The sequence below is a fragment of the Eretmochelys imbricata genome, chromosome 23 (genome assembly GCF_965152235.1).
Source record: "Eretmochelys imbricata isolate rEreImb1 chromosome 23, rEreImb1.hap1, whole genome shotgun sequence".
In the NCBI taxonomy this organism is placed as follows: Eukaryota; Metazoa; Chordata; order Testudines; family Cheloniidae; genus Eretmochelys; species Eretmochelys imbricata.
The window spans coordinates 1148479-1175173 of record NC_135594.1 but is presented as its reverse complement, the minus strand read 5'-3'; the positions used below and the strand labels follow the sequence as shown (position 1 = coordinate 1175173).

The 26695-nt window shown below is 63.1% G+C and overlaps 3 protein-coding genes across 6 annotated transcripts; all 3 read right to left on the bottom strand.

Annotated features, from left to right (window-relative positions):
• Window positions 1-1202: 1202 nt before the first annotated feature.
• SERTAD1 (SERTA domain containing 1) lies at window positions 1203-10558 on the bottom strand. Of its 3 annotated transcripts, none has more exons than XM_077840099.1 (2): window positions 9381-10558; window positions 1203-2679 (listed from the first exon to the last, which is right to left on the bottom strand). In XM_077840099.1, the coding sequence occupies exon 2, from the start codon at window positions 2673-2675 to the stop codon at window positions 1932-1934; it is 744 nt and encodes a 247-aa protein (XP_077696225.1). In that variant the 5' UTR covers window positions 2676-2679; window positions 9381-10558; the 3' UTR covers window positions 1203-1931. The 3 variants fall into 3 exon arrangements, with proteins under 3 accessions (XP_077696225.1, XP_077696226.1, XP_077696227.1); XM_077840100.1 differs by lacking the exon at window positions 9381-10558 and adding an exon at window positions 7241-8192; XM_077840101.1 differs by lacking the exon at window positions 9381-10558 and adding an exon at window positions 3620-4353.
• A 145-nt stretch (window positions 10559-10703) lies between these two features.
• On the bottom strand, window positions 10704-14221 carry SERTAD3 (SERTA domain containing 3). Of its 2 annotated transcripts, none has more exons than XM_077840096.1 (2): window positions 12956-14221; window positions 10704-12614 (listed from the first exon to the last, which is right to left on the bottom strand). In XM_077840096.1, the coding sequence occupies exon 1, from the start codon at window positions 14219-14221 to the stop codon at window positions 13307-13309; it is 915 nt and encodes a 304-aa protein (XP_077696222.1). In that variant the 3' UTR covers window positions 10704-12614; window positions 12956-13306. The 2 variants fall into 2 exon arrangements, with proteins under 2 accessions (XP_077696222.1, XP_077696223.1); XM_077840097.1 differs by having other exon boundaries at window positions 12972-14221.
• A 5312-nt stretch (window positions 14222-19533) lies between these two features.
• BLVRB (biliverdin reductase B) lies at window positions 19534-26318 on the bottom strand. Its single transcript, XM_077840102.1, has 5 exons — window positions 26161-26318; window positions 22390-22551; window positions 21705-21794; window positions 20463-20594; window positions 19534-20159 (listed from the first exon to the last, which is right to left on the bottom strand). Exons 1-5 carry the CDS (start codon window positions 26240-26242, stop codon window positions 19996-19998), a joined length of 630 nt encoding a protein of 209 aa, XP_077696228.1. The 5' UTR covers window positions 26243-26318; the 3' UTR covers window positions 19534-19995.
• Window positions 26319-26695: the final 377 nt, after the last annotated feature.

Sequence of the window (26695 nt, the reverse complement as noted above, 5' to 3'; positions counted from 1 at the left end):
GTGGGGCAGAGTCGCCGGGTGCATCCCCGGGGAGCAGCAGCAGGCAGAGCCCCCGTGTGCCAAAGCAGCCCCAATGCACAACCAGAGAGGGGGCAGTGGGGGCTACTGGGTCTGGCCCTGGGCAAGGAATTGGGGGCCCTGGACTCTAATCCTGGCTCTGCCACCCACACCAGCTGCTTGCCTTGTGCCCGGACCCATGGCGCCCCTGGAAAACAAACGGCACCAGTCCCCTGAGGCCTGAGCCACCACGCTGGGGATGCTGAGCCAGGTGCCCCATGTTACGGAGGAGCAGCCAGAGGCACTGGGCCCCGGGACGGCAGCTCCAGGCCCAGGAACCCCACGCTGCAGACCCAGGGCCGCGGGCGCCTGCTGACCCCAGCCCAGCGCCTGGGGCTGCGTCCAGAGCCCGGCTGAAGCGGCTGCTTCAAGATGGCTGATTTCCCATGGGGGGAAAGGGGACCTGGTAGTGCCAAGACCCCCCTGCTCTTAGCTAGCCCCTCCCTCTGCGGCCCCAGAAGGGCTGTGCAGCCAGCAGGGGTGGGAGGCAGGACACCTGGGTTCGAAGCACCGGGCGGGAGTGTGATCAGAGTGGGGATGTCCCAGCACCCTGGAAGGGGACAGTCGTTGGCCACTGGTCCCAGAAGGGGACATGACTGCTGACAGTTACACAGTGAGTCAGGGGCCAAGACAGGGAGAGAACCCAGACATCCTGGCTCCCAACCCCCCTGCTCTAACCCTGCACTAGACCCTGCCCCCCTCCCAGAGCTGGGATAGAACCCAGGCGTCCCGCTGTTACAATCAAGCTCTGATGGGCTCAAACAGGGCTCTTTATCTCTGTGTCTCCGTTGGGACTAGTCCCAGCCGTCTAACCTCCCCCCCCACATACCTGGACAGGTGTGGCTGGGACCCCACCCAGCAGCGGCACCGGTTCCCCGGGACCAGAGCCAGCTTCACACGGGCGAGTGGGCACACCGGGTGCACACTGGGCTCTGGGCCGGGGGCAAGCGGGGGGTCTCTGCGGGATCACTCTTGGTGGGAAGTAATGCAGGTCAATGGAGTGGGGGTCTGGCCCATGGGTAAGTGACACAGGGAACAGCCCGAAGGAAAGAGGGGCAGACGAGATGCAGCCACCCAGGACTTGAGGCTGGCGCGGCAGGGCGGCGGGAAGGGCTTGCGGGTGCAAGGAGGCAGTGGGAGCGGGGTGCAGAGCCAGGGGTGTTATTTTCCTTTCAAAGCAGTTCACAGCAGCTTTTCAGGAGCTTCCGACACTTTCCCCGTCGCTCAGACAATAAGTTATTTCCAAACCATTCAGAGCCCAACCTGGGACCCACCAAGGGCCAGGAAATGGCCTCTTACCCTCCTCCCAGCCACGGCTCATCTTGCTACAATGGGGGGGTCTGGGGGTGAGACCGGGGGGGCAGGGCACTGGGGAGGGGCTTACTGAACATGTTGCCATTCTTGGCTCTTGCTCTTGGGCCAGGGGTTACGGTGGCTTTAAGGCCCCTTTGTGCTCCCTGTATTCTGAGCCCTGGTGTCAGTTAGAGCAACCTCAGGGCTGCTCTAACTGATGCTTCTCCCCCTATGGGCCCCAGGGGGCAGAGAACAGCCCCAGGACAGTGTGCTCCAGCCATGCCCCTGATCCACCCCCTACATCAGGGGCTGGGAGCAGGGCCCTTACACCAGCTCTGCACTGACCAGGGAGACCCTTACGCATGGGAACCCTCAGGGGGCTGACGCCACCCCAGGGCAGGGCAGAGGGGCCCAAGCCTGACTGAGAATTCAGGCCGAGGAACATGGGGCCGGGTCTGCAGCAGGTATCAGCCGGCTCCACTGACAGTGCCGGATTTACCCCAGCTGAGGATCAGGCCCCTGGTAAATTAGTCCAGGGGTATTTAATACTGTCAGCCTCCCTCTGCCCCCCACCCCTGCCCTCAGAGCGCGTGTCCCCCAACGAGCACGTCCATCAGGTAGTCCAGGTCGCTCATGTCCAGCCGGTCCTCGGCGCCGGCCAGCGCCTTGCTGTCTGAGTCCTCGGCGCCGGAGAAAGCCTTGAAGCCGGAGAGGCTGGTGGGCGACCACAGGTCGCAGTCGTACATGGAGGTGTCGATGTCCTCAAAGATGTCCTCCAGGCCGTCCTCCAGCAGGGAGCCGGCCGAGCTGAGCAGCTCCAAGGGGCCCAAGCAAGGGGCTGAGGTCCGAGCCAGCTCCTGCTTGGCTCCAGACTCGCCGGCCAGCAGCTGCTCCTCTTCGGGCCGGGCAGGACTCAGGACCTCCACCTGGCCCAGGTCCTCCAGGATGGCGGAGATGGAGGCGTCCCTGGTGGAGAGGAGGAGATCGTCCCCCTGGTTGTCGGAGGGTGGCTGCCGACAGGGCTCCGACCCACTGTCCCTAGAGTCTGAGGCAGGGGCAGGAGAATCCACCCCGGACAGGGCCTTGGGGCTGTCTGGGGCCACTGGCCCCCCGGCCTCCTGCTGCATCTGGTCCTGCATCCGGCGCAAGGTGTTGGCCACCAGCACCAAGTGCCGCAAGTTGGGTTCCACGAGCCGCAGGCTCTGGTGCAGCTTCAGCATGGAGATGTTGAACAAGGAGCTGGCCGGGGCGGCGCCGGGGTCCCGGGGCTCTGGCTCACCGCCCTCCATCTCCCCCCGCGTGCGCTTCACGCCTTTGGCCAGCATGGGTCTGCAACAGAGACGGGAGCCGTGAGTTCCACCGGCCTGCAGCCTCAAGCGCACCCAGGCGCACGGCCTGGCCGCCTGACCACAGGGCACCGGACTCCTGGGTTCTTTCTCCAGCTCTGGGAGTGGAGCTGCATCTAGTGGTTAGAGCGGGGGGGCTGGGAGCCAGGACTCCTGGGTTCTCTCCCCAGCTCTGGCAGGAAGTGGGGTCTGGTGAGCGGGGGCAGGGAGCCAGGACTCCTGGGTCCTACTCCCAAGTGTTGTTATTCAGTCCCAGCAATCTAGCCCCAGTGGACACAAGACCAGGCAGCTGGGGGTCACCTCCATGAGCAGGGGCTCCTCCAGCTCTGGTTGTCCTGGTGACGCAACACCCCCCAAGGCAGGGGGATTAGCCTCCTGGAGCCAATGGGCAGCCCCAGTTGGGGGAGGGTATTTAACTCCTCCCTGCCCATTCTCGCCCCTCTGAGACCCGCTCCTGTGTCCCCAGTCTTGGGCTGCCATGGTCCGTGAGCACTGCCCAGTCTTTCCCCTATGGGGCAGGGCAGGCCTGGGAGCCCCACAGTGCAGATGGGGGCTGAGGCCCAGAGACGCTGGCCCAAGGCTGCAGAGTGTCTGTGGAAAAGCAGGGGAGCTGAACTCAGGTCTGCAAAGCTCCAGGCAGCTGCCCTAAACACCGAACCATCCTGCCCCCAGCTGCCCCACGGCTAAGGCCCCAGCATAGCCGGGCCTCAGGGACGGGGCTGACTCGTGAGCCAGTTTCAGTTTATGCCACACTACTCAGGCACGTTCTAGTGGTTAGAGCAGGGGGGTGGGAGTCAGGACTCCTGGGTTCTATCCCAGCTCTGCCACAGATGCCCTGTGTGCCCATGGGCACAAGACCCACCCCTTTCAGTGCCTCAGTTTCCCCCTCTGTCACCCCAGGATAGCAGCACCAAGGGACTCACCTGAGCTGTTGTCACTAAGCTGCAGATGGGGCCCCTGCGTCTGACAACCCGTCCCCTCCGGGAAGCGAAAACCTTCTCCCTGGAGATTTAACCCCAGCTCCCTACAGCGGAAGAGGGGCCCACACCCCTCTCCTGCAGGCCGACACCCTCCCTCTGGAGCTCTCTTCCCAGGCAGCCGGGGAGGAGACGGGATCCAGCTCAGCCTCCCCCAGCCGAGGCCTCCCTGCGGTTCCTCCCCCTGCCGGAGCTGCCAAGGCTGGAAAGCTCCAGAGAGGGGAGTGCGGGAGAGACACCAGCCCGGCCCTTAACTGGCTTGATCCCCGCTGGCCTGGGGGTGTCAGTCAATAGTGAACTATACAGCCTGGGGGTGCCTATACTGTCCTATAGAGCCTGCCCTTCCTAAAGGGGGGGGTTGTTCAGTTCCTGTGCAATGGCATTGTATAGGGGACGTGGTTGTATAGCTTTGAGCACTGGGCCATATGGGCCCTGGAAGGAGTCTGAGTCCCCCCACTTTTCCCCTCCTCTCCCCGAGTTCCCATGAAGGGTGCCCGCACCCTCCAAAGCATAGACCCGAAGTGGGGCCGGGGATCTGCACTTCTGGCTGTCACGGAGTCCCCAGGCGATGCTCTGGAACTGCTCCCTACAAAGTCCGGCAGGACTCTGGGGGAGTCTCCTCTCTGGGGGCAGCCTGTCTGCAGGACACACAGCTCACACAGCTTCCACCTTCCTGGGTCTGACCTCGGAGCATTCAGCCTCCTCTGCCCCTCCCTGCGCTTCCCACAGCGAGTCTGCCCAGGCGGGGTCCTGGGGAAGCCAGAGGGTCCTGCCCCCCCACTCCGCAGTCAGACGGGACTCTCAGCCAGCCAGTAAAACGGAGATTTATTAGACGACAGGAACACGGTCTAAACCAGAGCTTGTAGGTGCAGACACCAGGACCCCTCAGTCAGGTCCATCTTCGGGGGGCAGGGAGGCCAGAGGGCCATCTGGCCCTCCCCCCATTTCCCCAGCCAGCTCCACCCAATGAAGTGAGCTGTAGCTTATGCTCAAATAAATGTGTTAGTCTCTAAGGTGCCACAAGTCCTCCTTTTCTCTCTCCAGCAATCTCCCCCAGAATCCGCCCCCCCCCCAGCTCCTCCTGCAGCCTTTGTCTCTCTCCCGGGCCAGGAGAAAACCTTTGCAGGGGGGGCGGGGGGAGTGTCAGCCATCAGTGGCCAGGAGACAGGGTGTCGGCCATTCTCTGCCTAGACAGCCTCACACTGCCCTCTAAGGCTCTGCAACAATCACCCTCCCTTATCCCACCACCTAGAGACTTAAGAAAGGCATAGGGGAAACTGAGGCACCCACACAATATTCAGAGAGAACATTAAGAACAGTCCCACGTCATCACACTGGCTCCCCCGAACCAGTACTGGCCAAAGCCCCGGGGACACTGCCCCGCCCTGTCCCTTTGCCCCCAACCCAGGGCAGGGAGGGAGCAGCTGGGACGCAAGGGGGGTTTCCTGGCGCTCCCTGATGCCTGCCCAGGCCTGAGGCTGCCAGGCTGGGGCCGGGGCACCGTGCCAGGATCATGGCCCGTGGGATGCAGCAGAGCTGCTGTGCCAGAGGCGTCACTGCACCCCCTGTGCGCGCCACGGAGATGACACAACGTGACTAACGCTGCAGTGTCGTGCGGGTGACAGATGAATCACAGCCCATGGTTTCCAGGCACCTGCCTCCTAAGGGCTCGACACAAACCAAGCTGCTAGGCGCCAGGCGGGACCCAAGGCAGCATTCAAACCAGCGAGCAGGTCAGAGGGCTGGTTCCATTCCCAGCTCTGCCCCGGGCGGCCTTGAGTACATCCCCTCCCTGTGCCTCAGTTTCCCCTCTCACCGTTGCCTACTCAGATGGGGAGCTCTTTGGAGCAGGGGCTGCCTCTCTGGCAGAGTCTGTGCAGCATCTGGTGTGATGGGCCCCAGAGCCTGATTGGGGCCCTCGGGTGCTACCTTAATATAAATTATTAGTTATCATGGATGTCGTATTATCCTCGTTAATCATTGGTATTAGAAGCGGGGACCACTGCTACAAGGCACCGTACAAACGCCCCAAAGAACTATCAGTCGACGTACTGATACAGCATATGTGCACACAGCACCTAGCGTGGCAGGGCCTTGATTTCCTACCGGCTGCTACCCCGGTACCCATAATTACATCTGCACAAACAGGGATCTTTGCAAAGCACTTCACAGAGGAGGCCACACATCCTCTCTCTTCTAGGAATGGGGAAACTGAGGAACAGGGCACCACAACTTGCCCAAGGTCACCCAGTAGGCCAGGGAGAGCCAGGGCTAGAACTCAGGTCTCCTAAGTCCCAGACAACTGCTCTGTCTTCCAGACCACACGGCCCATTTGCCATGGCTTTCAGCTGCAGCCGGCAGCACCTGGCACTCACTTGGCAGGGGGGCAAGTGGGTGCCCCAGGCACATGGAGAATCAGACCCAGAGAGATTTAAACATGTGCAGATCCAGGGCACCAGCCTGGCAGCTCTGGGAAGCCTGAACCCTCTTTGAGCAGGACCCACTTCCCCCACACCCAGCCCCCTGGCAGCATGTCTTGGTCCTGTCCTGGAGCGGGTGAGAGGAGAATGAACCCTCACCATTATAAGGTCCTTGCTCTGATGGGGGGCTTTGCACTTGGAGGTCTCCAGGCAACCTGCACATGATGTAGTGATGCCTACAGATGGGGAAACTGAGGCTCAGACAGGAAAGTCACTTCCCCAAGGTCATGAAAGAGAACCCAGGTGTCCTGAGTCCCAGTGCAGGGTCCTACGGACTGTGCCTGCCAGAAGAGCCATTCGCCCATGGTCTGTGCGCCCTTGGGAACCTGGACTGGGCCAGACTCCAGGGGCCCACAACTCCGGCTGTACATTGTTCCATGGCTGGAGGCTGCTGAGGAGCAAAACGGCAGGCAAGGAAGCCGTGAGAACGACTGTGCCCCTCGAGCCAAAGCTCAGTGCCCGGAGCTGGGGAGGGGCACGGCCGGGTCTGATCCCAACCCCCTGGGCTTTCCTCCCCGGCCCAAAGGTTTCGTTTCTAAAGGGGGCGATTTTGTTTCCTAGGTAGGTTAGTTATTTTTTGCCCCGCAGCCAGAATGGGGAGCTAGACACCCCAATGGTGGACGCTTGGCAAAGAGGGAACCCCCCCCGACACCCCCATTCATCTGCCCCACTGCACTGGGGGTGCCGCCTGCTACCTGCCCCTTGCGCAGGGAGCCCCCAAGTTACCTGCCCCTTGCCAGGGGTCCCCAGTGCTCCATGCATTGCAAGGGGGGCTGCCCCTGTTCCGTGCCTCGCCCCGGGGGTCTCCCCGTTACCCCCCCTGGCCCGGGGGGGGCTGCCCGTTGCTCGGGGGGGGAGCCCCACGCGGCGGGCGGAGCAGCGGCGGGGGCGGGTGAGTCACGCAGCAGCCGGAGCCTCCTTCCCCGCCCGCCCCGGGTGACTCACCGGGCTCGGGCTCCGGCTCCCGGCCCCGGGCTCCCCCCAGCGGCCGGCCCCGGGCTCCCCCCCCGCGTCCCGTCCCGTCCCGTCCCGTCCCGGGGCAGCGCGAGCCCCGCAACCAGACCCCTCCAGACCCTTATTTACATACCCGGATCCTCAGGGCCCAATCAGCGGGGTTTGGAACGCGCCGCGCAGCCAATCAGCACCCGGCATCTTCCCCCTCCGGCTCCGAAACCGACTCGGCCACCGGGAATTGCTACATCTGCCCTGCTGCGCCAGGCCCCGCCCCTCCCATTGTCCGGGGGAGGAGGGGAAGTAGCGCGCCAGCCAATAGCGGGGCTCGGCCGCACGCCTCATCTGCATACAGTGGGCGGACGGGACTGAATCAACACAGCTGGAGGGCGGGGCGGGGCGAAAGGAAAGACCAAGAGGCCCTGGCCCACTGCCATCTGATTGGCCCGGGCCAAGCGGCTCATCTACATACAGAGAGCGGACGTGAGCGACTCAAGCGAGAGGCGGGGCGGGCGGTTTGAGTGACAGGCCCGGCAGGGGGCGGGGGTGGGATGAGTTTGTCGGGGCTCAGCCTGCAGCTGCTGGGGGTGGGGTGGAGGAGGGGGGGAAGGAGGAGACCCAGGGCATGCCCCCCCTCCACTCCCCTGACCCTCACCAGCCCCACTTCCCCAGCCACCTTAGTGCAACCAGCATTGGTCCTTAGACATGGATCTGCATCGAAGCCAGGGGGCCCATCTACCCTGGTATCCTGCCTCGTTCCATCCAGGGCGGTTCCAGCCAGCCCCCCCCCAGCGCAGCACAGTGAGGGTGAGACCTGCCGAGCCAGGCAGCCGCAGAGCGTCAGGATTCATGTGATTTAGAGGAAGGTGAAAACAGCCATGGGGCTCAAAAGCGAAAGTGAAAGGGCCAGCTTTGCCCTGCGACCAGCTGAGCTGGGGTGCAAACAACCCCCAGGCAGCAGGTCCCCAGCATTGCACATCAGGCCCACGCCTGGGCCTGAGCCGCCTTCAGCCTTTTCCAATCATCACCCCTCTGACCGGCCTCATGTCAGCACCCCCAGCTCATTCCTGTCTGCCACACCGGCACCCCAGGGCCTCAAAAGCATCTCTCTCACCCCTGGAACTCGGCCCAACAAAGGTCTCCCTGCCCCCCTCCTCCCTCTACTATCTCCAAAGCAGAACAGGCCCCCAGCAGCCAGGCACCACCATATGCCTGGGAGACGGCCCCTGCCCTGGGAGTCCCCAGGGATTAGACAGAGGGGGAGACAGAAGCACAGAGCAGGAGAGAGACTTGCCCAGGCACCTGGAGTGTGCCTAGAACCCCGCTCTCCCCGTTTCCCTCCCAGTGGCCCCATTCACTTGACCCTGCTGGGCATAGAACCCCGCTCTCCCCGTTCCCCACCCAGTGGCCCCATTCACTTGACCCTGCTGCGTCCAGGGAGCAGCTAAGCGGGTGGACAGAGGTGTTTCCAGGTGTGTGAAGCTGGTACCCCGAGGAGAGGCCATTCAGACAGCAGGCTACTTGGGCGGGGAGTGGGAGGAGGTACACTGATAGGAGCTCTGAGCCCAGCTGCAGGGGAAATGCGCTTCCAGGGGAAAGACTGCCCAATGCAACAGCCCTGCCGCTTTCCTGGCTTCCCGGGTCCAGCTCCTCGCTGCTACCTGAAGTGATTCCTCGGCAGCCGGTGTTGCTTTTTCAAATGCCATTTTGAAAACACACCACATTTTGCACCAATCAGCCCATGCTCGCCTGAGCTTTGTCAGAGGAAGGATGAGAGACAAACCCCAAGCCACCCCTCCACATCCGACCACTCGGTCCGCAGGGAAAACCTGCCCCCCCCTCCAAAGATGAGCTTGGGAGCTTAAATTCAGAACTCCCCTAGACGCTCAAAGCCATGGTCTCACCAGACGCTGCTTTTATGGTTCATTACAAACCACCTGCCACCTCCAAACCCTCCTTTGGCCTGTGACTGCAGAGGTGTTATTTACCCACCTCATTTCAAGGGGTTTCTTGCAAGGTGCTAACCCTCTTGCTGAGCAGTCCGACCCGCCTTGTACGGAGCAGCGACCCCCCAGTCACCCTCACAGTGCATTTCGTCCAGGCTGCGGCAGCTGGAACACGTCTCTCCCATCACCCACGGTCGTCCCGTCAAATAGATTACTTCCCCACCTTGTCTCTCTCCATTTGTTTTTTTAAACACGATCAGACCGAAGGCCCCAGTCCAGATCTCACCAGCTCCCCGCCCAGCAGACCAGGGCCCTCCAGGGTTAACTCACCAAGCTGCCGGTCTGACATTAACAGTGATGTGCCTGCTACTGGATCCCGTGCCAAGGGCGCTGGCAGCCCAGGCTCAGAGGCGTGGCAGGGCCGGCACACAAGTCGTTCTTTACTTTCGCGGAGCGGGAGCTACTTCGGCCTGAATGTTCTGGCCCCAGACAGGCTGTTCCCGGGTGCACCCTGAACGTGCAGTTACTGTGTTCGCGCTGCCCAGCTGCAGCAGAAAGAACTTATCACTCTGCCCAGTGATTGCTTCCAGATGCTAGCAAACCAGCCGCACGGCTGGGCAAAGGCAAAGACCGGTTTTTAGGAGACAGCCATTTCCTACCAGCTTCTAGACGGGCAAAACCTGAAAACAAACCACAGATGAGACTTTGGAAAAAGTCCCACAAATAGGGCAATTTCTTCCCTCGTCTTTACCGAGAGGCTGCTTCTCACTCACGGACAAGCCCTGCCTGGGGCCAGTTCTACCACAGTTTGTGTGCAAAAGGAAAGCAAATGTGAGGATGGGAGACCTACCGATTTGCTTATTGCCCAACTTCCTGCATGGGAGTCAGACAGGGTGACCAGACAGCCTGACAAAATCGGGGCTGTCCTGATTTTAGTTCTTTGTCCCGCGTCCCAACCAATGGGTCGGGATGCCATTTGTCCCGATATTGCAGCTTTGGCCACTCCAGCGGTTTGGGGTTTTTTTGCTTCCCACGTGTCCCAATATTTTGTCCGTTTCATCTGGTCACCCTAGAATTGGATAGTAACGAGATAGCAGAATTTCCTCCTTGCCTCTTGATCTCTGCTCTGTGTCCGGAAATCATAGGGCAGCTGTTTATTTAAAGGACACTGTTAGCCCAGGACCTTCGAAGGGGTGGATAGCACCAGGAGTTACACTGGGATATGGAGCCTTTCATTTCTAGGTCACTTGTTTTGTCCACCCAACTCTGATCTCCTGCAGAATATTGAGCAGAGAATCCCACCCTACCATTCCTACCAGAAGCCCCCTAGATATTTCAGTGAGAATGAAAAGGAGCGTTTCCCCCACCATCTCTAGTCTAACCCCCAGTGAAATCCTGCAGCTCCCTTCAGACACTCCCATGCGATCGGCACACTGGGAAAGAAGAATGCTCCCTCCTCCATGGATCCGATACTCTTATTCACAAAGTAAAGTAAAGAAGTGTCCTGTTTAAATTAACCTCGCAGTGATAGTTTTGCCCGCATAGTTTGTTTCAACATGTGCCCATCTGTCGGAGCAGACAGCTACAGTCCCTTCAATCATGTTTAACAAGAGGGGCAATCAGTGTAAGACACTTTAGTTTAAACTGTAACAATTCAGGTAGAGCAACAGTTTAATTATGCAGATCTGCGTAAGGAGCATTTGCCCTACAGTTTCTCAGCAGATTCAGGGCATGTGCCACGAGTGGGTGACTTAACACTGATATTTGAATCCTTTATACCCAGATTATGGCACAATTTGAGCTTGTCAGGTATGAAAAACCATAATTTGCACCTTGCAAGTAATTAGGGATTGAAACGCACACACACACACAATGCTACAAGATAAATGAAGCTCACAGCTTTAGTTAAGGTCACGTAGTTTTGGTTAAGAACAAAAGCTACTAGATCTCCTTGTGCATCCACTTTCCCACACAGAGCCCTGCTCCACACTCAGGCCCAACTCGATTTAAACAGGAGTTTTCCCCGAAGCTGCAGGGCATGTTTGGGAGTTCCATCATGAACACAGCTTTCGCAGCACCTGGAAATTGCAACGGCCAGGCTACAGATCTCTGAACAGCACCAAGGATTTTGGGAGAAGGTGTCTGCTTTTTGTTCTGTTACCATCCGGCATCGGACAGGACAGAGTGTCCACCGCCCATGGCTTACAGTAAAGCAGATTAATAATTCTAACGCTGAACAGGTGCAATTCTACTGTGATCGCCCAGCACTGGCCGAGCAGTACACCAAGGAGATGGACATCACACACGTGGCAAACCCCCCCGGTAACGCTTTATCTTCCAAGGGCACATACATCTGGCATGAATCTCACATTTCAGTGTATTCTCCTGAAACATTAACACCCACTAGGACTTTGGGTTCCTTAAGTCCAGATTCCCAGGAGTGCAGACACCCCTACGATCAGCCCAGATCTGCTGAACACCTGAGCACCTTGCAGCTCCCAGGGAAGATGGCTGAAGCCGGGAGGGGGCCGAGCAGATCTGAAAATCAGGGTCTAGTCTCTTGTGCACGACAAGATGACACTGCATGTGTCAACTTCCATGCTGTGACTAATGAGAAGACAGAACTCTGGCCAAACACAGGCAAGCTGGACCTCTCAAGCATTCCCAGCCGCCACCCCCAAATTTACACCCCAGAGGAGCTTGTAATATTACAACAGGATTGGTTCCCTGGAGCAACTCAGGCAAAGATCTCGGGGTACAGGACCAGAGCAACCCACGAAAACATTCCAGGCTTCCAAAAGAGAACTGAAACCACAACTTGTAGCAGTGACTTGTGTGTGCCCAACTTGAGACCCCGTAAAGGGACCTGGCTAGAGACCGGGTAAGTCACGGCCCTCTCTGGTGTCTCAGCATTGGCCCCAGAACACAATGATCATGCCTGCCTAGTTTGGCCCAGAGGCCTAAGAAGAAATCATTAAAAATCACAACTGAATCTTAAGAAGTTTTGCAGTTCTCCACAGATCTGGACTGGCTGAGGGCAGAGCACCGAGGTTCCCACTGCAAGAGAAAACAGGCCCGTCGGTATTTTAAAAACCAGGCCAGTCGCTGCAAATGATTGGGTCTGAAACACTGACAAGACTTCACCCAAAAGCCTGCTGCAAAGAGCATGGAGCTCTGTGACGCTCAGGAAAATATTACAAACAGAGCCACAGAGACAGACTGTTACTGACTCTTGTGCATATACAAGGACGTGGTTGTACGTCGTACGTCACATATTGCGGCCAACAAATTGTGTCAGAAGAGGAATCCAGGGAACAGCCCCCCAATCCCAGCTGTTTGCCAGCTCGCTGCCTGAACCCAGCAAGACTGGCAGCTGGAGGCATGAGCAAGAACCAAGCGGTGGTCTCGGGGCAGAGGGACAGCAGGCCAGCAGCGAGGGCTCCGTAGATCAGCTGCTGTCACTGTGATGGTGTGAGTCTGCCCAGGACGAATCCCACGCAGCCGTGCAGCGCTCCTGCAGCCTCCTTGCAGGAGAGGGGTCGCACCGCAGCCCCACCCGAGAGCCTGAACAAGGATGAGAGATTAAAAGACATCTTGCTAAATGACCGTCGCTCAGAGAGACTCCCGAGAGAATCCCAGCCCCACGGATTCTATGACCCAAATCCCTCCCGATGCCACTTCGGGCGAGACCAGCCTGTTGTTAAAGAGGTAGCAAAGCTGGCTCCCAAATCCGACACCGTATCAGGACATAGACCCAGCCGGCAAAGCCAGCGGCAAGTTGCGATGTGCAGGGCCCGAGCATTACAGGCCTGTTCCAGAGAGGTGCCGATGCGAACCGGTTTAGCAGACCTCGTTACCAAGGCGGATGCTGCCCAGGAATTTCATGGGGGAAGGCGGCCAATGACCTGAGACGCCGCTTGCCTCTGTTCGTAGCCTTCCCTCTTGGCGCTAACATTACGGCCTTAACACACAGTCAAATCGGTCTTCGGGAAAACGGCGATTCCAACTCCCAGCTCCGGCGGGAGCAGTCAGCAACAGGAAGGAGGCAATGGGACAGGTAGGCTCACACGTGCAAGTCGGGGCCGACTGGCTGCGGTAGCCAGGAGTTTTCAACCCATGCCAGCAGCTGGAGCCGGTCCTGCGGTGTCAGAGGAGAAGGAAGCGACCAGCACACGCTATCCGCCTTCCTCGCTTGAGACAATAAACTCTGAGCGGCCCGTGTCTGTACGCGGAGAACGGGCAGGAGAAGCATGGCCTTAGGAGCCCACGACTATCTCCATTAGGTGGTCGAGGTCATGCCAGTCTCTCTCTGCCGGGGCTCCGCTGGCCTGGGAGGGCTGCCAGCTGCCGGGTGCTTCTGCCCCAAAGCTCTCGAAGCCCAGAGTGTCGATGTCGGAAAACACGTCGTTCCCGGCCAGGTCGCTGAGGTAGCCGGAGTCCAGGGTCTCAAAGCTCCTGAAGAAGGAATCATTAGCCCTGGCCTGTGGCCACGCTCCCCCCAAAGCAGTTCCCAGACTCAGGGTTGCCCTGGCGTCTCCCGGCGAACCCCGGCACAGCTCCTGAGCCGCACAGCGGCTGCCCGCTGTCTCCAGCCCATGGCTCTCTCCAGCGTCTGGCTGCCGGTGGTTCTGCGACGAGCCAGCTCCGAAGAGATGCACCAGCTCCACTTCTTCCACAGCAGGCACGGGGTCTGCAAGCGAGTCCTGCGGGCCACCGGGATCCCGCACCAGCTCCGGCGCCTCCAGGATGGCGGGGGCGGCAGAGGCTGCAGAAAACCCATTGCCTGCGGCAAACCCTGCTGTCTCCGTGTCGCCCGGGCCTTTCGGAGGCTGGCTCGCTGCCTGGAGCCGGGATCTCACCTCCCGGGTCAGAGATGCGGGGGGGACTTCCGTCTGGACAGGAGGTGGATGCGTAACAGCCGGGGCATTCAGGCCAGGTAGGAGGCACTTTTCCAGGCACATCTCTTCCCGGATTTGGTGGAGGGTGTTGCAGATCAGCACCTGGCGGAGTAGGTTAGGCCTTTTCTCCACGCATTCCTTCCTGAATTTGTCCACCGTGGCGTAGAAGAGATGCTGGTGCAGCTGTGCAGACAGCTCGGCGTCCTGAGGGGCCACGGCATCGCTCGAGACATCCTCCCTCGCCGAGAGTTTGCGCTTCACTCCCGCAGGCATCGCTCCCTGCAAGGAAGAGGTGGGCGGGGGGCGAGTTAGAGAAACCGCAGCATTGTCTTTCTACAAACCATATCAGACACCCCCCGAAAATCCGGCAACAGCTGGCCGAACGCTCAAAGTCACTAGCCACAAGAGATGCTCCGGGCGCCTGCTTATTTCAGTCAAGTCTCTTCCTACCACTGATTTTTCGTCTCTGCAACAGAGGGCGTTACTTCTGCGCACCCGGGACGGGGATCCCTGCGCTGCAGCCAGCCAAGAGACAAACGCTGCCGAGGACAAGGCCGGGACCTTGAGAAAAGTCAAGGATCGCCTGGACCGAGCAGGGCGAAGGTAAGGCAGGAACGCGGCAGGTTGAGTTTTAGCCTCAGGCCACGTCTACACAACAAAATGAAGTGGCCGTACGGTGGCATACGGCCGCCACAGTCATTCCACCACGTGTGCGCGTCTACACGCGGCTCCCGGCTCGGCGTGCGCAGCCTCACCAGGAGCGTGGGCACCGGTTGTGCCATGAGCACGGGGGATTGCGGGACGGCTCCTGAGAGCCAGGAACAGCCGGTGTCTACGCTGACCCCGCGTCAACCTCACTGCGTGGACCGTGGCGCTGCGCCGTGCGGGGAGGCGGAGTTATCAAGGGGCGGGGCGGGGCGGTTACGTCAGCGGGAGCAAAGTTTGCGTGTGGACGCTTCCAGAGTTCAGGCAGCGCGAGCTGCCTCGCGTCGACCTAACTGTGCAGCGTAGCCCGGGGCTCAGCAGGGCACGTCTACGCCGACAGCCGACTCGGAGGGGTCTCTCGCTGTCGTTACTCCGCCCCTGTCACGGAGTGAGGGGGAGTCCAGGCCCTGCACCCCTCTTCCTGGGATCCACTGAGACTCTCAGCCAGCCAGTAAAACAGAAGGTTTATTGGACAACAGGGACACAGTCCACAACAGAGCTTGTGGGTACAACCAGGACCCCTCAATCACGTCCTTCTGGGGGAGCAGGGAGCTTAGACCCCAGCCCTGGGGTTCCCTGTGTTCCTCCACCCAGCCCCCAACTGGAAACTAAACCCACCCAGCAGGTTCCCTGCTGCAGCCTCCGTCCACATTCCTGGGCAGAGGTGTTACCTCCCCCTCCCCCTCCTGGCTCAGGTGACAGGCTCTCAGGTCTCCCATCCCCAGGGCACATTCCCAGGTCAACACTCCCCCCTCCCTGCTGAGTCACATTGTCACAGCCCCCGAGAGGCGGATCTGGACTGACTGTCCATCTAGCCGTGTCTACACTGGGGCTTAGGCTGGGTCTCTCTGGGGTGTGACGTTTTTACACCCCCCCGCAGCAAAGTAGCTGGTAGCTATGTTCACGTCAGTGCTGGGTGTAGGCCGGACCACAGGACCCGGGGGTTTAATCATGCTCAGTGAGCTCCATCGAGATAACCGGATTAGGGGAACGGAGCATTTTTAAGCCTTGTCTACACTAAGGAGATTTGCAGGCCTGGCAAAGCCTCCCAGTTAGTGCAAGGAGGTTAGACCAGCGAGAGCTTTCCCCACCTCCGAGTGGGATTGGCCATCCCAGCGAAAGGACTTTGCCAGGATCACGGCGTCCGCACAAGGGCTCTCGCCCGCCAACTACCTCAGCGAAAAGCCCCAAACCAAATGTCGCTGGCCAAACCAAGTGTGAAGCAGCCCTGGGTCTCCGGAGCGCCACCCAGCTGGAAGGAGATCCTAGCGCCGCTCTCCCCGGGGGACAATCGTCCACAGCTCCCAGCGGCCTGGGTCAATTCCTGCAGGAAGGGCCGGCACTGGCCCGCCAGCCCCGCCGAAGAGGAATGAGGTAAAGGAGAGAAGTGGAAGCTGTTTGCCCCCAGAGCCAGCGTTCAGACTGAACAGTGACTGAATTAAGCCCAGTGGCTCCTGAAGAGCGGGGGATCTGGGATCTGGGCTCTGGCTCCGGCCCCCAGGCAAACCTGGCAAGCGCTGAAGGGAGACACCAGCCATTTGGGGCCAGCAATCTCGGCTTCTGGTTTGGTTAAGCCAACCCCGAGGTGCCTATCATTTGGGCCGTTCCCGCCCCCTGGGCCAAGAGGCCACTGGGGTCCTGGGCTGATGCCCGGCCCTGCGGGAAGCCGGCTCCACCCCAGCAACGAGCACCCCTCCCCCTCCCATGGACTGGGACACTATAAAGCCTGATTCATACCTGATTCCCCCCCCACCCCCAACCTTCCACCAGCAGGACCCCCACTGCCCCTCCCCCACCCCACCCCCCAGCCCCGCTTCAAGCCCTCCCCACCCCCTCTCTCCACTAGCACCTAGAGGAAACAGGTGACCCCCCTTTCCACACCCCATCCCAGCCTCTCCCCCATACCCTCCCCCACCACGCACACCCCTCTGCCCTGCTGTTCCTTTCCCCCCCCGCAGCGCCGCCCCCACCCCAGCCAGCCTCCAGCTGCAGATATAGTTCATAGGGAGGGCTGCGGGGGTGGGGGGGGGAAACAGGACTGCAGCAAGGGGGGAGGGGGGCATAGATAATGGGTGAACCGGGGAGTCCAGCCCCCATTGCAGGGCTTTTGGGGGGAGGGACTCTGGGGTGGCACAGATAAGGGGTGAGCCCGGAGGGGTCCAGCCCCCATTGCAGGGCTGCAGCCCCAGCGCAAAATCCCAGCCCAGCCCGGAGCCCAGATCGCGCCCCCCGATGGGGCCCGGGCTGCGGTCGGTACCTACCGGGTTGGGGCCTGGGGTTTGCACGGGCCGCCCGCGGGCTCCCTCCCTGTCCAGCCGGCCCCGGCCCCATTGGCTGGTTCGGACGCCTCGGGAGGCTGGGATTGGCCGGCGGGGCACTTACCTGGCCGCTCCAGGTGTGTCCGGCCCGCCCCTCGGGGGGTTGCGATCGCCTCCCGCCCACAGACCTGGGACCCCCCCGCGTCCCCAGGGCTGAAACAGCCAACCCGGGAGTGAGCGAGCAGCCGGACTCCTGGGTTTGAGGGACGTTACTGTGTTGGGGGCTGGCAGCCAGGACTCCTGGGTTCTGTCCCTGGCTCTGGGAGGGGAGTGGGGACCAGTGGTTAGAGGGGGTGGGGGGGGGAGCCAGGACTCCTGGGTTCTGGCTCTGGGAGGGGAGCGGGGGCCAGTGGTTAGAGGGGGTGGGGGGAGCCAGGACTCCTGGGTTGTGTCCCCAACTCTGGGAGGGGAGTGGGGGCCAGTGGTTAGAGGGGGTGGGGGGAGCCAGGACTCCTGGGTTCTGTCCCTGGCTCTGGGAGGGGAGTGGGGATTTGGGCCTGCTGCTTCTTTCCCTGGCGCTGGAGAGATGTGATCTGGTGAGTCTAAGGTTAATGCCTCGGCCCCCCCGGGCTCTGTGGCCTGTTGCTGCCAGTCCCCGTGTGACGTGGGGCTATTGCTACCCCAGGGAGCCTTGTCCCGTTGATGGGTGAGCGAAAGCTGTGGGACACAAGCCGGGCGGCACAGGTGTGTTGTTTGTGCTGCGCCCTCTGGCTAGCTGCCTTCCACCGGCCCGCGGGCGATGGGGCAGGAGGTCCGGAGCTGCCCCTTGGGAGGTGGTTTGTTGCTGGGGTGCCCAGGGTGCCAGGCGCTGGCCAGACGCCGGCCCTGTTGGCCTCCAGTGAGGTTTCCTGGGGGGCGGGGGGAGTCTCGGGAAGGAGTGAGGTCATCTCTCAAGCAGCAGCCTGCCCCCAAACCCAAAATCTCACCGTTTTCCTTCCTCCTGTGAGATGCTTTGGGCGGCAATGGAACAAGGGCTGTCATCTGAGAGCCGGCAGATCCCTGTCCCCCCACATTTCCCCAAGAGGTGGTGGGAGCTGGAGCCAGGTGTCCCCCACCTGCTGGGGGGGTGCCCCACCCACAGCTCACAAGGGAGAGCTTCCTCCCCCCACCCCAGCTGGTGTTTTGTGAACTTTTCTAGGGGCCCAACCCTGGAGGCAGCATCCGAGCCCCTGTCCAGGTCAGGCGCTGCCCGCGAGGCCCGCAGCTGAATGCCCTGCCCCCCGGCGTGGGAATCGCTCGGGGCTCTGGCGGGAGACAGGCGCCCGGACGGACGCCAGGAGCAAAGTGGCAGCGTGTATGCCCAGGGGCTGAACGGAGCCTGCCAAGCTGGAGCCTGGTGCTCTGCGGTGGCACCTAAACCCTCCGGAGCTCCGCGGCTCGCACCCAGGCTGCCCCTCAGGGAGATCTGCTCGAACATCAGGCCAGGGCTAGGCAGGTCAGGCGGGAGGCGCTCAGGGTCCCTTCCCGCCTTAAAGTGTCTGAACAATCTGGTTACAGTGGCTCAGCTGGGTACAGCACCTTGTTCTCCCGCTGTGGACGCAGCTTCAATGCCAACACCTCCTCCTATGACCTTGGGCAAGTCACTGCATCACTCTGTGCCTCGGTTTCCCCAAATGGAACTTGGGTGCTATCCCTTTAAGCAGCTGGCAACCTGGCTGAGGCGCTCCCTGGGGTGTAGAGCCCATCAGAGGAGCAGTGTGTCTCCATGGCTAGGCCTGGCACCGTGCACAGAATTCAGAAACATGGTTATTGGTCCAGTCTCCCAAGTGCCCCTAGGCTGGTGGTCTGACCACTGCCCCCAGCAGAGCCCATTGTTCTCAGGGGCCAGTGCAATCCCTAGTGGACTAGCCCATACCTCATCAGCCACCTCTGGCACGTGGGGATGCCTGCCTGCCACACAGGGCACCAGGGGCTAATTGGCTAATATCTGTACAGCTGTATGGGGGTAGGTTACTGCTGAGGAATCCCACCCCGGATCACATCAGAGCCCATCTGGCCCGATATCCTGTCTGTAACAGGCCAGCAGCTCCAGAGACCCCATGGTGCTGCTGCCCCCAGGGAGGCTTGAACCCCCTGAGCTCAAGGGTTAGAACGGTGCCCGGGCAGACAGGACACCTAGGGCCTATTCCCAGCTAGGGCAAGTCACTTTCCTGCTCTGTGCCTTGATTTCCCCAGATGTAAAATGGGGATAATGGTCCTGCTCATCTTTGTGAAGTGCTTTGAGATCCAGGGCGGAAAGGTGCTGGGCGCATGATGTGACAATGCTGCCCTGCAGCCGGGGGTGCCCACTGTCCCAAATTTTCCCTGCAGCCGGGGTTGCCCACTGTCCCATATTTTCCCTGCAGCCGGGGTTGCCCACTGTCCCATATTCTCCGTTGTAGTTTTAATCTCTGCATCTGGAGGCCTGGCTATTCCTGCTCATCCAAGCCTTGCTTAAACGAGGGCGCCATTGCAATCTAGTGGCAAGGAGTTGCACAGGCTAATCCCGCAATGACCCTCCACAGAGAACCCACACGCTGGGGAGCCGGCTGCTCAGAGATTAAAGAGACCAGTGAAATTCAGTCTCAGAAAATAGGAAATCTTTACTGGTCCCCGCGTGGTGCGGGGGTGGCAGCTCCTGCTGCCAGCGAGAAGCAAGCCACAGCCAAATATCAAAGGCATCCCGAGGCCTGGGTTCGGCCGCAAGGGGTCGCCATGGGGTTAGCAGGGCAGCTCCCCAGATGGGGTCGAGCGCTGGCCCCGACGGAGCTTGGTGGATTGACCTGCGGAAAGGCACCGGGGGGCTGGAGGCGGAATTTTCTCTCCCACCCGGGGCCGTGGAGGACAGAATTGAATCCAGACTCTGGCTCATTTGGCCCCCTATCCAGGGGCCCAGCCAGCCACACTGCGATAGCGGCTTGGAGCTGGGCTGAGCCCCCCAGATCCGGAGCAGGCGGCGAGGTTACGGCTCAGTGGCGGCAGGCGGCTGGATCCAAGCAGCAGGGGCAGGGCTGGTGGGTGGCTCCCAGCGGGGGCCTGGCACCCTCACACCTTGGGGTAGTTCCTGGAGAGATAGACGCTCTTCCCGTCGTACTCCGAGGTGGTGAGGCATTTCAGGAAGAAGTGGCCGAGGTCGTGCTTGGAGATGACCCGGGCACCGCCGGACGTGTTCACCGTCACCGTGTAGTCCCCGGTCAGCGGCTGGTCGTCTGGCGGGCAGGGAGGGAGGGACGGGTTGGGACATAGCCGGTACTGAGGGTCACGGCCCCCCTTCCTCCCAAGGCCTCTCCGGTGCCAGCCCCCTGCTCGGCCGGCAAGCCCGCCCGGGGGTGTGTGCGTGGGGCCCCGCTCCGAGGCACCCACCCCACACAGGCCTGCGCCCAGCCCTCCAACTGGGAGGGGGTATCCTGCTCCATCCGCTGCCCCCTGTGACCCGGAGGGGGAGCCCACCCTGCCACTCTCTTCCAGGCACTGGCAGAGAGAGCTGGTCCCAGCCAGAGCCCCCTACCCACCGGCGATGTGGGGCGGCATGACGGAGACGCAGTCCAGCCCCGACTCCTGCAGAATCTGGTGCATGCGGATGTGATCCTCCGTCACTGGCAGGAGCTTGGGGGGCACCTTCTTCAGGTCCCACATCAGGAAAGCTACAGGGGCGGGGCATGAGGGGAGAGTCAGAACAGGGGAGGAAGCAAAGCCAGGACTCCTGGGTCTTATCCCGGCTCTGGGAGGGGAGTGGGGTCTATTGGTTAGAGCAGGGGGCTGGGAGCCAGGACTCCTGGGTTCTCTCCCCATTTCCCACTGATTTTCTGTACAACTTGGGCAGGTCCTTTGGTCCCCCCGGCTGAGAGGTGGGGCTCGCCCCCCCCGCCTCCAGGGATGTGAGGGTAAAGCCGCTGGTGTCTGGGCCGTGCCCAGGGAGGCTGTCCTAGTCGCTCAGGGAGGCGTGGGTATCCATTAAGGCAGGGACGTAAGGACCCCACAAGGCCTGTCAGACAGTAGCATAGCTGCACCCGGCTCCGTGGCCCTCACGCGGGTCACCCCAGATCCTGCGGCGTCACACGCGAGGAAGCTGCCAAGCAGCTGCAAGGGGCTCGTTTCTTCCGGCTTGGGGCACAGTACGTTGGGGTGGCAGCAAGGCCCCAGGACACCAGGGAGCGAAGGGGCGGACGTGCTACCGAACCTGAGGCACAGGGATTAGGAACCCCCTCGTCAGAGGAGGAAGGACCCGGAAAGGAAAGGGGCGTGAAACCCCCCCAAAGATGCATGAGGCAGCGTGTGCCAGAGAAGGCTGCATGGCGGGGACAGGCCAGCACAATGCGCCCAGGCGGTGCCGGTGACGAGGGAGACGCTGATAACCCCCCAGGGCTCCCTCTGGGGTCTCTCCCCCAGGCGCGGGGCCAGAGGGTTTGGATGAAGCCCACTGAGCCAATTCCAACAGGTTTCTCTGAAGAGTTCATGGCCGGCTGGCCGGCCGCTGGGGCTCCCACCTGACCCGTCGTTCTCCTAATCCTGGAGCTGACATGAGAACCTGGCAAACCAGAGCTGCTAACGGGGTGGGGGGGCTGAATCAGAAGCCTCATCAGTCACTTGGGCGCAGCGGCAGGGTCCCCGCGTGCTCAGAGAGCGGCTCCCTGCCCAAGAGCTGCATGTCTCAGGGAAGGAGCGAGCCGGAATCCGGCCCCCGCTGGCCAGAGGCGTAGCCCAGGGAGACGCGGGCAGGGGACATGCACCCAGCTGGTGCCCCACGGACTCACCCGACAGGCACACGACCACCTTCCGGATCCCGTGGGCCTTCATGGCCGCCACTATGTTCCTGGTGCCCTCGGACATCATGGTGGTGGGGCCTGGACAGGAGAGCAGAGGGGTCAGGGGGGCTTTGGCAATGGGGGGGCGCAGCAGCGGGGAGTGCCACGGGTAGGGGGATGCGTTGGGCATGGTGGCTGTGTAGGATGGGGCAGGGGGAGCTTTGTGGGGGTGAAGGGGGTGGGTCAGAGGGTGCAGGGCTGGGCTGGGCAGGAGGAGCATGGAGCGCAGGGGCAGGGGCCCCAGGGGGCAGGGAGAGTGTGGGGGCTGGGTGAGGGGCCCCGCTTTCTGGGGGGCAGGAGGAGCGGGGGGTTCAGGGGCCAGGTGAGGGGCCCTTGGGGGGGCAGGGGGCGTGGGGGCCAGGCAAGGGATCCTGGGGGGATGGGTGAGGAGGGCAGGGGGGGCTGGGCAAGGGGTCCAGGGGGGCATGGGGGCTGGGTGAGGGGCCCTGGGGAGCAGGGGGGCGTGGGGGCTAGGCCAGGGGCCCCAGGGGGCAGGGGGGCGCAGGGGCTGGGCAAGGGGCCGTGGGGGGTGCGGGGGCCAGGCGAGGGGCTACGGGGGGCAGAGGGAGCAGGGGGTGCGGGGGCACCGGGGGCTGGGCAAGGGGCTCCGGGGGGCAGGAGAGGTGCGTCGTACTCAGGTCGTTGCGGGTGCCCAGGATGATGATCACGGCGTCCTGCCCCTGAATCGCCTTGTCCACGTCTGGCGGGTTCAGCACGTCGCCCACCACGACCCGCGCCGGCCGGTGCTCCGGGGGCAGCCGTGCCGGGTCCCGCACCAGCACCGTCACCTGGTACCCTGCCAGGAGGAGAGACAGTGTGTGGGGGGGAGCCTCGGGCGTACGCCAGAAAGAGGGGGGGCTAGGAGCCAGGACTCCTGGGTTCTCTCCCCAGCTTTGATACTCTCTGATACTCAGCCTTGCCTCGTCCCTGTGTCTCAGTTTCCCCCGGCTATTCACAGGGGACAACCCTTTGACACCAATCTGGGCAGTCTGCAAAGTGCCAGGAGTTATTGTCAGTCTCTGGCTGGGTAGTGGGACCCGTCTGGTGCGGGAGCTTCGGCCAGAGACCCAGCACCCCGCCCTCGCATGCCTACCTCTCACCTGCAGCACCTGGTCCATGCCAGCAGAGCGGGAGCTCGAGCCCCCTGCTTCTCCCCCAGAGCTGCCAGGCCAATCCTGGGGTGGGCAGGGTGCTGGGCGGGGGTAAGGCGTGGGGCCGCCCTGGGGGGCGAGGGGGGGGAGTGTGACTAGGTTGCGTGTGTTGGGGTTGGAAGGAGGTTCTGGCGTCCGGGAGGGAAGGGAGGTCGGCACTTTGAGAACCCCCCCACCCTTACCGAGAGTCCCTGCCCCAGACTATCTGTGCCCCCCTCTGCTGATTGGGGTGTGGCCGGGGCACACTGCGCTGTGGGCTGTTCCCTGCCCCCCAGGGCCCAGAGGGGGAGGAGCGGGAGTTAGAGCAGCCCTGGGGCGGCTGTACCTGACCCCTGAAGCCAGGCAGGGCTCAGGATATGGGGCAGCAAAGGGGCTTTAACCCCCTCACCCCTGGCCCCCGAGGAGGAGCAGAGAGCCAGGCCTGGGGCCAGCAGGAGCAGACTGCATTCCTCCCCCACGCTCCGGCCATGGGGTGGTGAGTCAGCACCGGGGGGGGGGGGCTGTGACTCAGCAGGATCAGCGAGCTCTGCTGTCTTCGGGCATCTGAGCTGTGGGGCCGGACCCACAGAGAGACTGAGTCTCTCCGGGTCCATGTGACGCCAGCGCACACTGGGGGCCTGGGCAGCGCCCGGCCCGACGGGGCCCCGATCTCGGCCGGGGCCTGGGCAGCGCCCGGCCCGGCCCGACGGGGCCCCGATCTCGGCCGGGGCCTGGGCAGCGCCCGGCCCGGCCCGACGGGGCCCCGATCTCGGCCGGGGCCTGGGCAGCGCCCGGCCCGGCCCGACGGGGCCCCGATCTCGGCCGGGGCCTGGGCAGCGCCCGGCCCGGCCCGACGGGGCCCCGATCTCGGCCGGGGCCTGGGCAGCGCCCGGCCCGGCCCGACGGGGCCCCGATCTCGGCCGGGGCCTGGGCAGCGCCCGGCCCGGCCCGACGGGGCCCCGATCTCGGCCTCAGGGAGCTCCTGCCGTATAAATGGTTTTGTTGGGTTAATGGTACCCCAGGTCTGGCACAGCACTTCCCATTCTACAAAAGCTGAAGGAGGCTCCTCGCTGTTGGATACGTGAGGAAGTGAGACTCAAGGGGGAGGAACCTGCCCAAGTCACAAGCGGGTCACTGGCAGAGTGGGGAAGAGAACCCAGGCGTCCGGACTGGCCGTCTCCCGCTAGGTGGCATTTCACACAGTCGAGGTGTGGATCTCATCCACGACTACTGCCTGTCAACCCGAGGATTTAACCCCGGGGTCTCCAAGGCACGGCACCGCCTGGGGATCGTGGGCAGAACGGGGGCATCCCACTGGCATCGGGCCAGCCTCAGGGAGTTTTAGGCCAGAAGGGCCCCAGCCCGAGCTGCCCTCGTGGTAGCACAAGGCGGAGGGTTGCACCCAGCCCGAGCTGCTGGCCTCGCTGCAGGGGGGCTGTTGAAAGAGACGCTCGGGTTGAATCTGCAGGCGCCCGCTGCTGGGGGTCCCCCATCTCCCAGGTCGTTTGCTCCAGCACTTAGGTACCAATCTGCTGCAGTGTCCAGCCAACAGGTCTTGTCCCTCACTTAGCTGGGCAGTTCTGTGGGGCAGGGCCCGTCCGTTGTGGTCTGTACTGTGCCGGGCACGGCAGGGTCCGGCTCAAGGACTGGGGCTCCCCGGTGCTGCCGTAACCCACCTAACAGCTCTGCCTTTGTCTCCTGGATGCCCTGCCCTCCGAGGTGCCCACAGAGCCCGATCCAGTCCCCTCTCAACCCTCACGGCAGCAGCGTTTCCCGGGGCAGTACCGGGGTTCCCGGCCCCAGCCGCTCGCTCGGAGGGTCCTGTAGCTGAGCGCCCACCTGCTGGCTCCTTGGGAGGTGCCTGGCTCGTGGTTCACCCAGCACTGGTCCTGCACCGCTCGGGCCAGGGATCGGGGACCCATCGCCGATGCGGAGGCAGGGATGGAGACGAGGGCAGCCTCTGGGAGCGAAGGACGCGTCCCCTTCCTGCACCTAGACTTGTGCTGGGGACTGGCGGCCCTCCGCGAATTCTGCCAGCAAGTCGGGCCACTGGCAGCGTTCGACCTCCCCGAGTGAGCAGGGCTGGAGCAGGGGGAATCTCAGAGAAAAGCCGGCTCCGGTTCACAGCCCCTCTCATCAGAGGGGCCACAAAGTGTTCCTCGCTGCTGGCCCAGCGCCACCCTCCCACCCCGCAGCTGGGGAAACGGAGTCAGGCAGCGAGGGGACGTGCCCGGTTCTGCAGAGTCGGGGCAGAGCTGAGCCGAGCGCTCACAGACAGCGAGGCCCTCACCCTGCGGCGACCTTTCCAGCACCAGGACAGTCTACACTAGCGCCAGCTGGGTGCAACAGTGGTGTTTAAAAACAGTCTTGGTCCCACCGAGCCCTTTGCGCTGGGTCTGTCCAGATGCTTCTGGCCCGGCCGCCTGATACCAACGCCCTCGACTTATCTCTCTGGCGCACATGTGCCTTTCCCACCCAGATACCGAGAAGTCAGCTGGAGCCTGAGGGGCTGGAAGCACCTACCCCTGCCCAGAATGTGGGGGCTCCGGGAGAACTGCCTTTGCCTGCACTGTGGTAGCCCCCGGCCCAGATCGGGGCCCCGGTCGGGCCGGGCCCTGCCCAGACCCCGGCCCAGATCGGGGCCCCGTCGGGCCGGGCCCTGCCCAGACCCCGGCCCAGATCGGGGCCCCGTCGGGCCGGGCCCTGCCCAGACCCCGGCCCAGATCGGGGCCCCGTCGGGCCGGGCCCTGCCCAGACCCCGGCCCAGATCGGGGCCCCGTCGGGCCGGGCCCTGCCCAGACCCCGGCCCAGATCGGGGCCCCGTCGGGCCGGGCCCTGCCCAGACCCCGGCCCAGATCGGGGCCCCGTCGGGCCGGGCCCTGCCCAGACCCCGGCCCAGATCGGGGCCCCGTCGGGCCGGGCCCTGCCCAGACCCAGCAAGAGGCAGCCCCTGAACCGAACCGCCCCAGTCTGAGGAGGCAAGGGGAGGGTCCGTTACCCGAATCAGAGGTGGGGAAACTGCGTCCCCGGCAGAGACCCGGGGAGTCAGTGGCGGAGGCAGGATTTGAACCAACAGCCCCGGCTCAGCTGCGCCAGCTCCGCCGCCCGCGTCTCCAGCGCCCCCGGGGTCTCCAGCGCCCCCCGCGTCTCCAGCGCCCCCCGGGGTCTCCAGCGCCCCCCGGGGTCTCCAGCGCCCCCCGCCCCGCGCAGCCATTGTCTGTCCCCGCAGGCACCGCGGCGCCTCTCGCGGGTGGGCTCGCCCCGCGCCCTCTTACCGGCCCGCAGGGCTTGCGCCAGGGTCGCCAGGCCGGTCATGCCGGTGGCCCCGAAAATGACGATGTTCCTGCAGGCTGCCATGCTCCGGCTCGGCTCCCGGCCGCGGCCGCGCCGTGCGGCTAAATCCCTTCCGTGCGCGGCTCCACCCCGGGGGCCGGGCCGAGCAGAGCCGGCCCCCCGCTCGGCCCCCGGCCCTGCCCTGTCCCGGGCCGGGCAGGTGGCTGCGCCGGGCGGGGCTCAGGTCCCCGCCGCCCCCCAGTGCCGGGGACGGGGCCCGGCCCGCGCCCCTGGCTGGCTGCAGCTGGGCCCATGGCGAGCTCCCCCGGCCTGTCTCTGGGCTCCCACCTGCAGAGACCAGCTCTGCCCTTCCGCCCGCACCAGATCCACCGGCTTCGTCTCCCCGGGGCAGGGCGGGCCCAGGGCCCCCAGCTGAGAACGGAGACCCCTGCCAGGCAAGCCACCAGCTGAATGCTGCCCTGCCTGCGTCTGCCCAGCCCCCCGGAGTCAGAGCCCCGCAGACAAAGAGGGGGTGCC